General features: G+C 40.7%; 1 protein-coding gene across 1 annotated transcript in view; it reads right to left on the bottom strand.

The window, feature by feature from the left end:
* SAMD3 (sterile alpha motif domain containing 3) overlaps positions 1-14,222 on the bottom strand; it is a 37,812-nt gene that overhangs the window by 8,703 nt on the left and 14,887 nt on the right. The window contains exons 5-7 of the mRNA XM_066371780.1: positions 10,850-11,035; positions 10,513-10,597; positions 6,657-6,824 (exon numbers count right to left, since the gene is read on the bottom strand). Of these exons, the coding sequence (XP_066227877.1) occupies positions 6,657-6,824; positions 10,513-10,597; positions 10,850-11,035 (439 nt within the window). The remainder of the gene's footprint in view (positions 1-6,656; positions 6,825-10,512; positions 10,598-10,849; positions 11,036-14,222) is intronic.

The raw sequence follows: 14,222 nt of genomic DNA, 5'->3' as shown, positions 1-14,222 counted from the left end.
GTGCTATGTTAGATGATAGGGGTTCCCTCACACTGAATTCCAATTGTCCCATTTTCAAATCCATTATCATCAAATTGGCTTTGACAAGGATTTCCCTGTCACTTGAACAGTCTCTTTGCTTAGCTTTCAGTCATGCATCTCAGTCGATCAGCAGAGAAACTGCTGCGACTTTGCCCCATGTTTCCAAGTGCACAGCTGACTTGTAAAACTTCGCAGTATTAGTACATTTGCCACCTGCCGATGGCAATAATTACATTATATCCAGAAAGCACTTCACTGTCAACATTTTTCTTTGACTTTTGTTGCCTTGTTCAGTTTTGCACCATGAGAGAAACATCTGTGGGGAAGGCTATAAAAACTAGTATTCAGACAATAAATCATGATGTGTCAGATGCAGTAAGAAACCAAGAGTAACTAACTGCCATGAAAGAAATGCAAAGGAACTTAGTAGATACTCTTAGCATTTGGCTATCTAAACTGTTTTTATATAGTTTTCAACTCTTGTTTTAATTTCTAATCCAAAGAATGCTAACACCCAAAACTGCTTCATGACTTTTTAAAATTATGGGGTGCATATATACCCAATAAGTAGGAAAAGAAAATGTTTTACGTGAGAGATGAATTATAAATACAGTGTTAGTAACTGAACACCTGGCGGTCAGTTGATTTATTTAGCAAACGTTAGGAGTATGTTGGATTTCCAGGACACCTAATAAGCATTTTTTTTATTGATTTTTAGAGAGAGAGGAATAGAGACAGGGAGAAGCATCAACTTGTTCCACTTACGCTATGGTTGGTTGATTCTTATGTGTACCCTGACGAGATCAACCTGCAACCTGGCCAGGGTTCTGATTAGCATTTTTTAAATCCCCCATCACTGTCCTAGATATTATGTAGGCTAAAAACAACAACAACAACAAAAAAACCCCATATGAATTCAGGGATACACATTACTGTGGGAGTGAGACTAACAAAACCGTTCTGAGAAGTAATTGGTCAAATTAAGTGCATGCATGCCCTCCACCCCATTAGTTCTACTTCTAGGTGTACAACCCAAAGAGATGACACACTGATAGATTCAAAACCAGATAGGCATGACGGTGTTCTCTGCAGTGCAATTGCTGGTGGGGAGAAAAGGCTTGAAAAAAAGGTGGACTCAATAACCGGTGCAATCATGGGCAAGGAGTACACGTAGTGACATGAGTGAGTCATAAAGAGCTTACAAGTAAGAAGTGAACACGAATGAAGTATAGAATGTCATTCACATTAAGTCAAATAGATGCAAACCAAAAGTGACAATATACATTTTGGAAGACTTACAAACAAAAAGATACACCTGAAAGCCATTAGAATGGGTGCCAAGGGCTGCGGTGGAGGGGAAGATAGCTAGGAATGGGGACGAAAAGAATGACTAGAACCAGAGAAAGCCCACAGGGCAGTGATGATGATGTGCCACGTGAAGAGTGAGTCACTCAACTTTAATTAACACCTGAGGTTTAAAAAAATACTACAGTATAAAATATAATTTCACTACACTGCCAGGCAGTTTCATTTAATTCTTGTAACCTTTTAAAACCAGTGTCTTCATCATTTAAACGGAGTAACAGTCACTTATAAAATTACTCAGTGAAGTCTACTACTTCAAGAATCTGATTATATCTGTCTTGTGGACAAAAAAAGTGGGTCTGTAGAAAGTAACCTCACAGGGTGATCTGATCACAAATTCCTAACTGGACAGGTCACAGTGGGTAGTCACATCCCAGACCTACAACTTCTTTACTAAAAGGCTTATCTTTGCCTTAAGCAAGCCCTGTGCATTCTTTCTGTCCATCTAGGTTATCACATCTTTGAAATGGCTTCTCTCCAGACTCCTTCTTCTAAAATGGAGCATCCTCAAGAAAGCATATAATCTTAACTATCCTGTAATTCAATTACCACCTTGCTTTTCCCACCTTCATGTAATCTTCCTTACATTTCCTCCTTAATTTTATGAACTCTGAGGGGGGGGGGGGGAGACACCTACTAAGAAGGGCTCCTGGTGGCTAACTGGGTTCAAATAAAAAACAAAAATAAAACAAACAACAACAACAAAACAGAGCCTCGCAGCCATTTCTGCACAGGGGCCTCTCACAGAAACTGCACTCACGGAGAAGGCTCTGTGCTAACCTGCCCACCAGCACTGTCTCTGCCATCTAAGCCCTTTCAAATACGTTCCTGGAATTCTATTTCAACCAGTAAGACTGAGGCTTTCCTTATTCAATTGGAGCTGTGCAGCCCTGGCCAATCAGAGTGGCTCTACTCTGAACAATTTCAGAACAGTGCCACTTGGACCAATGAAACCGCAGGGATTTGGAGTCTTCATTTGCATGAGGATGGACCAATCAGGAACTAGGGAGCGGGTGTTCTGTTCATATAAGCCAGCTCCCCTCTGGCTTGGGGAGCTTATTCTGCCTTTCCATTGAAGGCTGAAGATTTTGTCTTCCTGGCTGAGCTGAATCATTGAAGATGTCTTTCCCAAAGCAGAGTGGAGCAGATCAGTGCAGTGCAAAGCAAACTAGCAGGAAGCAGAGCAGAGAAACCCATGGAGGAGCAGAGCAGAACCATCTAGCCAGAGAGAGGCCTGGTCCCAGTGGTCCCTGGCCTCAGGGCTGCCTCTCAATCATGCTATATCCCAAATGAGTTGTTCTGCATTAAATACAGTTTCCTTCTTCGCTGCAACCCAAATAGGCCATTCCTGTTGGCGTTGAATTGGTGCCAACTGCTATCGGTTGAAATTTCAAATGCATAAAAAACAGCAAAACTGTCATTCTCCAGAATTCTCCAGAGCATTTTTGATCTTGCTCCCCAGTATACGTTATCAGTTTGGCTCAAATAAACATACAAAATTTTTTACAGGTTTAGACATTTCTTATGGTTGAGAGTTTATAAATATAAAATGAAGTAGAGTAAAAGACAATTAAGCAAAAGAAATGGATTTATCAATTCATAAATCTACAGAATTATTTTGCCCTATAATTATGAGTCAGATGCATAAGAAGCAATACCTCTTATGCTACATTGCGCTGTGAGGCTGTATAAGCAGCAGCAACATGGATTCATGAGGTTGGAAAAGGATTTTTAAACACTGCAAAATACCCAAGATTTTGCAGGATTTGTTCTGGGTATAGAGTATGGGACTCTGGCAAGTATAGTATCCACATAACATGGTATAAGTATTTTTAGCCATGGAATATGAGAAGGAATATTGACTGACAGATGCATGCTTTGGTGCTGTTGATGCCTGAGTTTTGTAGCACAGTTAAGCAGCATTCAACTACCCTAGGAGGTAGAGATAAAAGGAGAGATAGGGACACAAGATCTGTGGCCTATGCTCAGACTCACACAAATTTTGCAGCTGCCCGGGATATCTGAAGAAACCCATGTGACAGACCATGAAATGCACTGTCCTTCATTGAGATATCTATTTACCTATAATTCTTTGGTAAATTTCTTCCTCCAACCACTGAAGGAAAAGAAAAGAAAAAAATACTAAACCAAACCAACGAAAATCTCTTTCCCTCCTTTATTTCTTCCCCAACCTTCCTCCAATGAGGCCAAACCCGCTCCCCTGCCTTTGAGGGAGCCTCTGACTCCTAGCTTCTTGCCCGCACCAGCATTTTCTATCTCTGCAGCACATAGAACCATTTTTCTCTGTTATGGAATTACTGTGTCCAGTTAGGAAATTTTAAAAGATGTGAGAGTTACCAAAGTATAACTAAATAAACTCTTAAAGATATTAAAACAGAGCTACCGGAAATAATGTAAGCAGTTCATCTGAACTATAAAGTTCCTTGAGACAAGTCGCATATTCAGTGGATTTGTCCCTCCGCTCTTCTTAGTGTTTCTTGCATACTTTTTTTTTTTTTTTATATCTTTCTGAAGCTGGAAACGGGGAGGCAGTCAGACAGACTCCCGCATGCGCCTGACCGGGATCCACCTGGCATGCCCACCAGGGGGCGATGCTCTGCCCATCCCGGGGGTCACTCTGCCGCGACCAGAGCCACTCTAGCACCTGAGGCAAAGGCCATGGAGCCATCCCAGCGCCCGGGCCATCTTTGCTCCAGTGGAGCCTCGGCTGCGGGAGGGGAAGAGAGAGACAGAGAGGAAGGAGAGGGGGAGGGGTGGAGAAGCAAATGGGCGCTTCTCCTGTGTGCCCTGGCCGGGAATCGAACCCGGGACTTCTACACGCCAGGCCAACGCTCTACCACTGAGCCAACCGGCCAAGGCCTATCTTCTTAGTGTTTCTACAATACATTTGCTCAATCATCATGAAGGATACAAAACAGAGAAACGCATCGTTTCTATAATATTCTATCTAGTGTGATCATTTTCCTGTCCTTTAAAGCTTTTGGCTTTACAGAACACGAGGTCATAAAAAGGGATGCTACAGTCTAGAAGAATCAGTAATTTGTGGTCGCATTTGTAAGGGGGGAAAAGTAAACCTTACTGATTGATTTGTTTTCCAGGAAAATGTTCTTGCTTCAGATGTGAAAAATGACCATTTTATAATATCTTTTTGCCCCAGTTGACAGGAAGGTCAAAACTAATTTCTGTTGCAATTTAATTAATCTTGGACCCTAATATGTGTCTTTTTGGAGCTAAAACCCTTATATGGGCCTTAGCAGGATTCAGCTTAGAATTCAGGCATGTCTGGGGGGCTAGACAGAGAAGGAGAAGGGATGAGTCATGAAAGGTATAGTTATATGAAGAACTAACCTGGTTTTGAGAAGAAACACAATGATGGGTATACATATGCATTTGATGATATGTCAGAAAAAAGAATTTGCTATTTAGCTATGTGTCCTGGGGGTTATCTCTGACCCTATGGACTTACCCTTGAATTCTAGTGCTAGGAACAGTTGCTGATTTTCAAATTTTACAATTCATTCATTCCAATGAATTTTAGTGGAACATACATCATAGGGAAAGAAGGAAAAGTGAATAGGCAAAATATTAATTTATTTATAAAGGGACTCTAATTTTAGTATAATATAAATCAAATTTTTTGAGAAAAGCAATTTTAGCATAATTATGTTTATTAATACAGTGACTTTTAAGACTATAAAAAACCTGGCTGGTTGGCTCAGTAGTAGAGCATTGGCCCGGCGTGTGGAAGTACTGGGTGTGATTCCTGGCCAGGGCACACAGGAGAAGCGCCCATCTGCTTCTCCACCCTTCCCCCTTCTCTAGCCTCCCCCCCCTCTCTTTTCTATCTCTCTCTTCCCCTCCCACAGCCAAGGCTCCCTTGTAGCAAAGTTGGCCTGGTTGCTGAGGATGGCTCCATGGCCTCTGCCTCAAGCACGTTAGAATGACTCCAGTTGCAATGGAGCAATGCCCCAGATGGGCAGAGCATTGCCCCGTAGTGGGCATGCCGGGTGGATCCCGGTCAGGTGCATGCGGGAGTCTGTCTCTCTGCCTCCCTGCTTCTCACCTCAGGAAAATAAAAAAATAAAATAAAAAAAATATAAAAGACATTTTAAAATAAATGTAAGTCTATCCTATTATGATTTTAGTTCATATTAGAATACAGCACTCAACATTTCTAAAACATTACACAAGTAAATTTAGTTACCTTTCATCTGTCTTTGGCTCTTCATCAAAGAGCAGACAGAATTATTTTAACTGGTCAATAATTTGAAAACCTCATTAAAAATTATAGTAAGATGTTTAAAATTACATATACCTTAACTTAAAATTGTTCTTTATGTAGATCCTGGAATGAATGGTTTACAAAATATTGCTTTAAATATTACAATCTCTTAGAGTTTATAAATAGTGTTAATAAAATTGAAATGACTCAATATGTTGCTCTATTAATAGCCAATAAATATACCAGTTGAAGACGAATATAAAATATATAGTTACACCAAGCACAGTTCTTAACATAAATGTGTTTGTGGTTCAAGACTTAAGATTTATGTATTCAGGTTGGATTGAGTTGGAAATAGAATTGGGGGAGTATGAGATTTAGCTTCCATACTTGGTAGTTTGGACACTCTCCCTAAAGAGTTAAATCTACTTTGTTAGCAGAAAATATTTTTGTTTCTGAAGATATTGGGGGCTGTGAGGTAATTAAAGACTAGTTAGAGGATCTCAGACAACTAGGACCCACATGAACATTACGTACAACAAACCTGCTGCTGAGGGAGGAATCTCCAAACCCTGGCTGGGTCCTCAGCCTGACATTCTTCATAGTCACCTTGGCTCGGGCGGGACCTCTTCTGGGCAAAGAAAGGGAATTACAGAGTAATCCATGCATGTGGATTACCCCCCACCTCCGATATCTTGAGACTACAAACTACCTAATCCTACAATATGAGCATTAAAACTTTCTCCAGCAACCAGAACAACATTCTTCAAGGACCCAGAACATAAGGGTTGTTCTAGGTTTTTTGAAGGTTGTAAAATAAACATGAGATGCTCAATAACAAACTGTGTGAACTGGTTTTAGAAGTCGTTTTTAGGAAATATTTGTTAGGCCAAGAATAGATATTCTTGCTTCCTGACAACACCAAAAGGAGATCTTACTTTGTTTTAATTATTTCAAATGCTCTTATTATCCTTTAATTAATCAACCAATCAATAAATTGTTGGAATAATTAAAGATTCAACCTTACTTTTATCTGGACAATTTTAATTTCATCAAATCTTATATCAGCAAGAGATTTCCTTGTCTGGCCTCTTCGGTGTCCAAATTTATACTTATTTCTCATCACTTGTTCATCATCTTCGATGGGTCTTCGAACATATTTAAAGCGATCCTTGAGGGCTCGTTTCCATAAAAACTGTGTAATATAATGAAACGCGGCCATTAATCTTCAAGGATATTGGATAATACTAATATATAGACAATGAAATTTTTATTTATCTATTACCTTTGAGCTTCAAATATTTTCACATCACAGGAATAGAAGCAATAACTCTATCCTTCCATTTATCCTCACAACAATCTTGTGATATTGCTATAAAAATTGTAATCTTGAAATTACAAATAAGAAAATATACTCAGAAAAAATAAAAATACTCTTCATTGTCATATAGCTATTGAGTGAATATACTAGCTATTGATTTTAGGTTCTCTAATTCCTAAAATTGGATAATTTTCACCTTACTCTGTTGTCTTCACAACATATTCTACTTAAATTTTTTTTTTTCAATTACCGTTCACATTCAGTATTATTTTGAATTAGTTTCAGGGGTACAGAATAGTGGTTAGACAATCACATACTTTATAAAGTGTTCACCCCCGATATTTTCTGCACCCACCTGGCACCATGGATAGCTATTACTTCCTAGGCCCGTGATGGTGAACCTTTTTATAAAAACCGCCCACTTTTGCAGTGCTGGTCAACCTGGTCCCTCCCGCCCACTAGTGGGCATTCCAGCTTTCATGATGGGCGGTAGTGGAGCAACCAAACAGAGCCGCGATTGGCCCACCATGAAAGTTGGAACGCCCACTAGTGGGCGGGAGGGACCAGGTTGACCAGCACTGCAAAAGTGGGCGGTTTTTATAAAAAGTTTTGCCATCACGGGCCTAGCCTGTACTTTACATTCCTGTGAGGATTTTGTAACTGTCAATCTGTAGTTCTTAATCCCTTCACTGTTTTCACCCAAACCTCCTCCCCTCTGGCAACCATCAGTCTGTTCTCTATGAGTTTGTTTCTGTTTCGTTTATACTGTTCTTTAGATTCCACATATAAGTGAAATCATACTGTCTTTCTCTGATTGACTTATTTCACTTAGCATAATACCCTGTCGTATTGGTATTGGTTTGCAATAGTAAGATGTCATCCTTTTTAATGGCCCAGTGCTACATATATACAAATGTTCCACAGCTGTTTTATCCCCTCATCTATTAATGGGCACTTGGGTTGTTTCCATAGGGGTGCATATATTCTTTTGAATTAGTATTTTAGGTTTCTTCAGATATATACCCAGGCCTTAAAATTCAGTGTACTTCACTTTTCTAGTGGATTCTAGAAAAGAAATGAAAATGGCTTATAAATATGTGAATTGGTACATTTAAAGAAAATCTATTAAATGCATCAATCTATATATGACTTTTCCATCATCCTTTGAAATTCACTTTGGTGAATATAATTGGCATTCACTCCTTAAATATTTATGGAGCATCTACTACTTCAAACCAAAGATACTCCTCCCCATCCTGCTAGTATCTAGTTACCTCTTGCTCTTCCTTCAGATCTCAGCTCAGCCATCACTGCCTTACGGCTTCCCTAACAGCTTGTTTTCCCCTTCCTTCCTTCCTTCTCTCTTTCTTTCCTTCCTTCTTTCCTCCCTCCCTCCTTTCCTTTCCTTTCTTTCCTTCTTTCCTTCCTTCCTTCCTTCCTTCCTTCCTTCCTTCCTTCCTTCCTTCCTTCCTTCCTTCCTTCCTCCCTTCCCTCCCTCCTTCCTTTTTCCTTCTTTCCCTCCCTCCCTCCATCTCTTCCTTTCTTCCACTAGGCTATCAGCATGTGAAGACAAGCTCCTGTCTGCTTTGCTCACCAAGTCCAGCACAGTGCTTGATGCATCTTGGAAACTCTAAATATTGGATGCCTTGTGTCAGTCCTCTGCGATGTAGTTGGACACAGGTGTTGAAGCAACAGACTAGGAGCGAAACTCTGAGTCTTGGCCTTGGTTGGTAAGGTACACTGTGTAAGGCATGGCCTGCCACTTCTTACAGCCTGGGCCTCAAGGATGTTTCTCAGCCCCTAGTCATTCTGCAGTATCATGTGCTTGAATAAGCCCAAGAGTGGGTATGGGGAAAAAAAGAATGCTTTACAGATGGACAAGCCCTTATTTTGCCTCCTAGTTTGGCTATGAGAGAAGGTGGTAAGTCACTGATGACTCTGGCCATGTTTTCTGAGTGCTGTTTCATCATAAGCAAATGAGAACTAAGATTACATTAGTCCATTATTGAGCACATAGGTTCTGTCATTCCTGGTTCCCTGGCTTAAGGCTCAATAAGAGTTATTCTTTGCCCTTCAGAAATCCCCAGAACCTAAGTAGGAAAGACCCAGAGTCTAGCTCTAGTACATAGTAGTTAGGTAATCCCTCAGCCTTAGTTTCTTCAACTATAAATTGGAACAATAAAATCAGTTCTGTCAACTTGCATGGGTTTTGGAAGACTCAAGCAGTGACTTGCGGAAAGTATTTGAAATCAAGTGCGGTCCACAGAGGCATCCTCAGCCCGGGTGCGATGTGCTGTGGGTTCAGTTGGGTGACAGCCCTGATTAAGCACCTGGGGATGCATGAGTCAGAGATGCTTCCTCATTTCCCAGAGGCTATGGGTCTGCACGCCACCATCACTGTTTCTCAATAGCACCGAAATAACAAATGGCTATGAACTAGTGCAAATCCATTTTTTTTTGCTCATGTTTCCTACAGTTCTGAAGGTCTTCTGAACCTTCTGACCCAGTGGGAGGTATTAGAGCAATCAACTGCTAGAACATTTTAAAATTGCCAATTTCTTCTTCCCAGTCTTTCCCTTCTTTCCTTATTAACTGTCTGATAGGAATAGAAAAAGACAAATCAAATGCAATCATCCACATGAGTACTCATTCAGCGAGCTGCTTCACGCCTGGCTCTGCGAGTTCCTTACTCAGATGCCTCAGCAGAAAACACTGGTGTCACTGAGTAATCATCCCCTTCTCAGTTTTCCAGCTGGAGGGGGGTGGGGAGAGCATGGCTATAGCTCTCCTTCAATCAGTGCTCTAAAACAGAAAAAAGACAAAGGGCCCTGGCCGGGTGGTTCAGTGAATAAAACGTCTTCCCAGGGCACCGAGGTCACAGGTTCAATCCCCGATCAGGGCATGTACAAGAAACAGTTAATGAGTGTACAACTACATGGAATAGCTAAGTGGAACAATGAGTTGATGCTTCTCTCTCTCTCAATCAATCAATGGAAAGATTAATCATAAAAGAGAAGGACAAAAGAACACAAAGACAGAGAAGGTACCAAAAAGAGGAGAGAGAGAGAAAGAAAGAGAGACTGAGCTAAGAGGGGTGAAACATAAAGCTACTGGACAACTCCAGACTATTATTTTTTTTTTTTTGTATTTTTCTGAAGCTGGAAACGGGGAGAGATAGACTCCCTCATGCGCCCGACCGGGATCCACCCGCCACGCCCACCAGGGGCGACGCTCTGCCCACCAGGGGGCGATGCTCTGCCCCTCCAGGGTGTCGCTCTGCTGTGACCAGAGCCACTCTAGCGCCTGGGGCAGAGGCCAAGGAGCCATCCCCAGCACCCGGGCCATCTTTGCTCCAATGGAGCCTTGGCTGTGGGAGGGGAAGAGAGAGATAGAGAGGAAGGGGGGTGGTGGAGAAGCAAATGGGCGCTTCTCCTATGTGCCTTGGCAGGGAATCAAACCCGGGACTTCTGCACGCCAGGCCGACGCTCTACTGCTGAGCCAACCAGCCAGGGCTCAGACTATTATTTTTAAGTGGGCTGAGGTGAACAAAATGGTCACTTACGAAGCCGCAGCCGTCCTGGTCCAGGAAGGGGTGGGCCTGCAGCAGGGCGCTGACCACCTCGTTATACTGCTGGGTGCTGGGATACCTGTTCATGGCAACAGGAGGGCAGTTTTCGGGTCAAGTAGCTCCATCCCTTTCTTTACAATTAGGCTAAATTACACTCACTTTTCTTCAAATCTTTCCAGGTAACAATGTAGACATTCAAATATTGGGCAATGTTGGGTTTATTACCAATATGTAATCTAAAATCTGAAAAGGGCTGGTTGCAAATGGATTCTATTTTCCTCTGAAAACAGACCCTCCCCCAACGCAGACAGTCTGCCCTGTTCTTACTCACAGTGAGCCTTTCAGGTACTTGGTCATGTCGGCCTGGAGGAACTCGATGATCCTTATTCTCATGCTGTGGTCGGGACACTTCTGCTCGGCTAATGTGCACTTGACATCATAGGGAAACTCTGGGAGAACATAGGACTTCGTCCACTGTAATGCTTTATTCCTCGAGAGAGCATGCTTCACATTCCTTCTGTTAAATAAAAACACAGAGTGAGATTCTATTTCACAGATACACAAATTATTCATTTCTTACATCCTCACTACTTCTGATATAAAGTACTTTCTTGGGACCTAAATACAGGGCAGTCATTAATCCCATCTTCCAGCCATTCATCTATCTCCAAATGTGTGATGGCTCATTAGGAATCTCTGTTTTCTTTCCCTTTTCACGTATAAATACTTGTAGTTCAGGGGGCTGTTGTAATATAGACTTCAGAATAAAACCTGAAGTTGGGAAGAATATTAATCCATATATCTTGAAGCAATCTTATGTAATGCATAGCTCAAAATTGAACAAGATGTCAAACAAAAAGAGAGTAAGTTGTAATTCAGCAAAGCAAGTGAGACGTACACAGTAAGCCTTAGCACCTCATTAAGAAAGTTCTTCTGATTAATTTATTCTGCTGCTGGCCCTGGCTCAGTGTTAGAGCATCGGCCTGGCATGCGGGAGTCCCGGGTTTGATTCCCAGCCAGGGCACACAGGAGAAGCACCCATCTGCTTCTCCACACCTCCTTCTCTCCTTCCTCTCTGTTTCTCTCTTCCCCTCCTGCAGCCAAGGCTCGATTGGAGCAAAGTTGGCCCAGGCGCTGGGGATGGCTCTGTGGCCTCTGCCTCAGGCGCTAGAATGGCTCTGGTCGTAACAGTGCAACACCCTAGATGGGCAGAGCATCGCCCCCTGGTGGGCGTGCTGGGTGGATCCCAGTAGGGCGCATACGGGAGTCTGTCTGACTGCCTCCCTGTTTCCAGCTTCAGAAAAATACAAAAAAAAAAAAAAAAATTATTCTGCTACTGCTTATAGTGAAATACAGGATCTACTTAATTTAGTTAGTCTTGGTTGTTTTAAAAGTAAACTTAGTTTCTAAATTAAAAATGAGTATCAGATACTCTGATTTCATTCACATGAATTTCTACCACATGCTACAGAAGGCAGATGTGTGGGCGCCCCGGGCTGCAGGTGGGAGAGAAGATGAGCTGCAGAAAGGCATGAGGGAATTCTTTTGGTTGATGGAAGTGTTCCAAAATCAATGGTGACCATGGTGCACCACTGTATCAGTTTTCTAAAATTAACTTCAAATGGGTGAATTTTATGTTATGCTAATTATACCTCAATAAGACTGTTTATAAAATTAAGTATCAGAACCACTTTAAAACTTTAAAGCTAGTGACTGATCAGTAAGTGTGTTTAAAAAAAGAATCTAGAGTAAAATTTCCAAGTAATCGAGGTCCTAAGCAACTTTCAATCCATTTCTCTAATAAAATTGATTATAATGAAAGTAAAGGAATAAAGGCAAAATAGGAGATTTAAAAAAGAAAGAGAGAAAGAAGAGAAAGAAAAGGAACAATTTCTTAAATTAGCTTAAGTAGGTTAATTTTCTGGCACAACCATGGAATTCTTAGCAGTCCAAACAAACGTCAAATGAGTTTTGAAAGACCAGGTACCTTTAGAACTTTAGGTCTTATTTTATAAGAATGCGTGAAATACCATGAAACACATGGGGAATTCAGAAAAGAGGAGAAAAAGGAAAAAAGATCTCTCTTTTTTTCCCTCTTTGGCAGTCACTATATCCGTGGTGGAAAAATGTACTAGCTAAAATAAGCACAACGATAATTTAACACTTGATTCATTACAGCAACAGGTACTTCCCAAGTGAAATCTGTGCTTCAACCCAAACTGTTTTCCTGTTTGTTACACTCTTATTTCATTCATTCATGCAACCAACATTTATTGGGGTCCATTATATAGCAATTACTCTTCCACATTCCCTATTTCCATTCTCATTCTGTTACCTTATTTCTTTTTCCCATGATTTATCTCTTATATACTCAGACTGAGGGGGTAAAGAAAGTAATGACAAGTTTTGTTTGCTACGTGGTGTGCCTTCCCAAGGTTTGTAAAAGGTGATGTACCATGCCAGTGCTAAGCTTCATTTCAGTACAACATTTTAGCCCAGGGGTTCAAGTAGCTAAGTTAGTCACATGACTCCTTTGGACTTTTGAGGTTGCTACCTCTCATTTGGACACACATCAATAGACGACTTCAATATTCTAATGCTATAAAATAAGGCTTGGTACAATTTTCACTTTCTTGTTCTCTATATGTTTTCCCATATGTCTTTTCTCTTCAACATCAGAACAGGGACTATATACTATGGTATTAGTTCTATCAAATGTCAGAATGTAGCTAGACACATACAAGCTTTTTACAACCTAGATATTCCATGTTGCTTCTAATTGAGTCATTCTGCAAAATCATAGGCATCAACATTCCTTTTTCTTTAAAACAATTTAATAACGTATCCTGGAAGTAACTAGAATGCAAGCAATGCCAACTGACACGAGTCAAACTAGTTTTACACAATTAAAGGGACTTCTCAGAAATTAAAAATGCTTTCTAATTTGGAAGCAGGTAACTTCAGGCACAATCATTTCCTATCCACAAAATGATGTTTTCACTGGTTTAAGAAAGATTTCACTATGAGGTTAAGATTATTCATAAAATTTTTCTTCAGTAGGATTTGGGCAGAACAACATTAGAAGTTGGGCTAAAAAGGAAGTAGAGGGCAGAAAGCACTTGCAAATGGAAAGGACACTAAAATTTCTGTTCCCACCTCAGAGCCTGGGCTCTTTAACAAGACACCACCACGAAACATCTCTAATCAATGGCTCTCAGTCTTGCGTACACAGGACATGTTAATGCCTAAAACTGGTGGCAGTCCAACTGAATCAGAGTGTACTGCACTAAACACACTAAACAGTTTATATGTAGAGTTTACATTAAAAATTTTTATTTATTGATTTTAGAGAGGGTAAAGAAGGAAAAGAGAGAGAAAGAGAGAGAGAAATAGAAAGACTCCAGTTTGTTTTCCCACTTAATTTATACATTCATTGGTTGATTCTTATATGTGCCCTGACTGGGGATCAAGTCTGCAACCTTGGTGTGTGGGGACAACGCTCTAAACAGCTGAGCTACCTGGCCAGGGCAAGTTTACATTTCTAATAAAATGAAACATATAAAGTTAAACTGACACACTTGATAATTGGCAGTATCATTATTGCTATATTTGTTAATTTTTTAAAATTATGAAATAGAGGCAGTCTCTTGAAAAAGTTAAATAACTTTAAAACTTTAACTATAATAAGAGTGAAAAGTCATATA

Source organism: Saccopteryx leptura, chromosome 3 (assembly GCF_036850995.1).
Source record: "Saccopteryx leptura isolate mSacLep1 chromosome 3, mSacLep1_pri_phased_curated, whole genome shotgun sequence".
In the NCBI taxonomy this organism is placed as follows: Eukaryota; Metazoa; Chordata; class Mammalia; order Chiroptera; family Emballonuridae; genus Saccopteryx; species Saccopteryx leptura.
The sequence above is the reverse complement of the archived record's forward strand: the minus strand, read 5'-3'. Positions and strand labels throughout refer to the sequence as shown.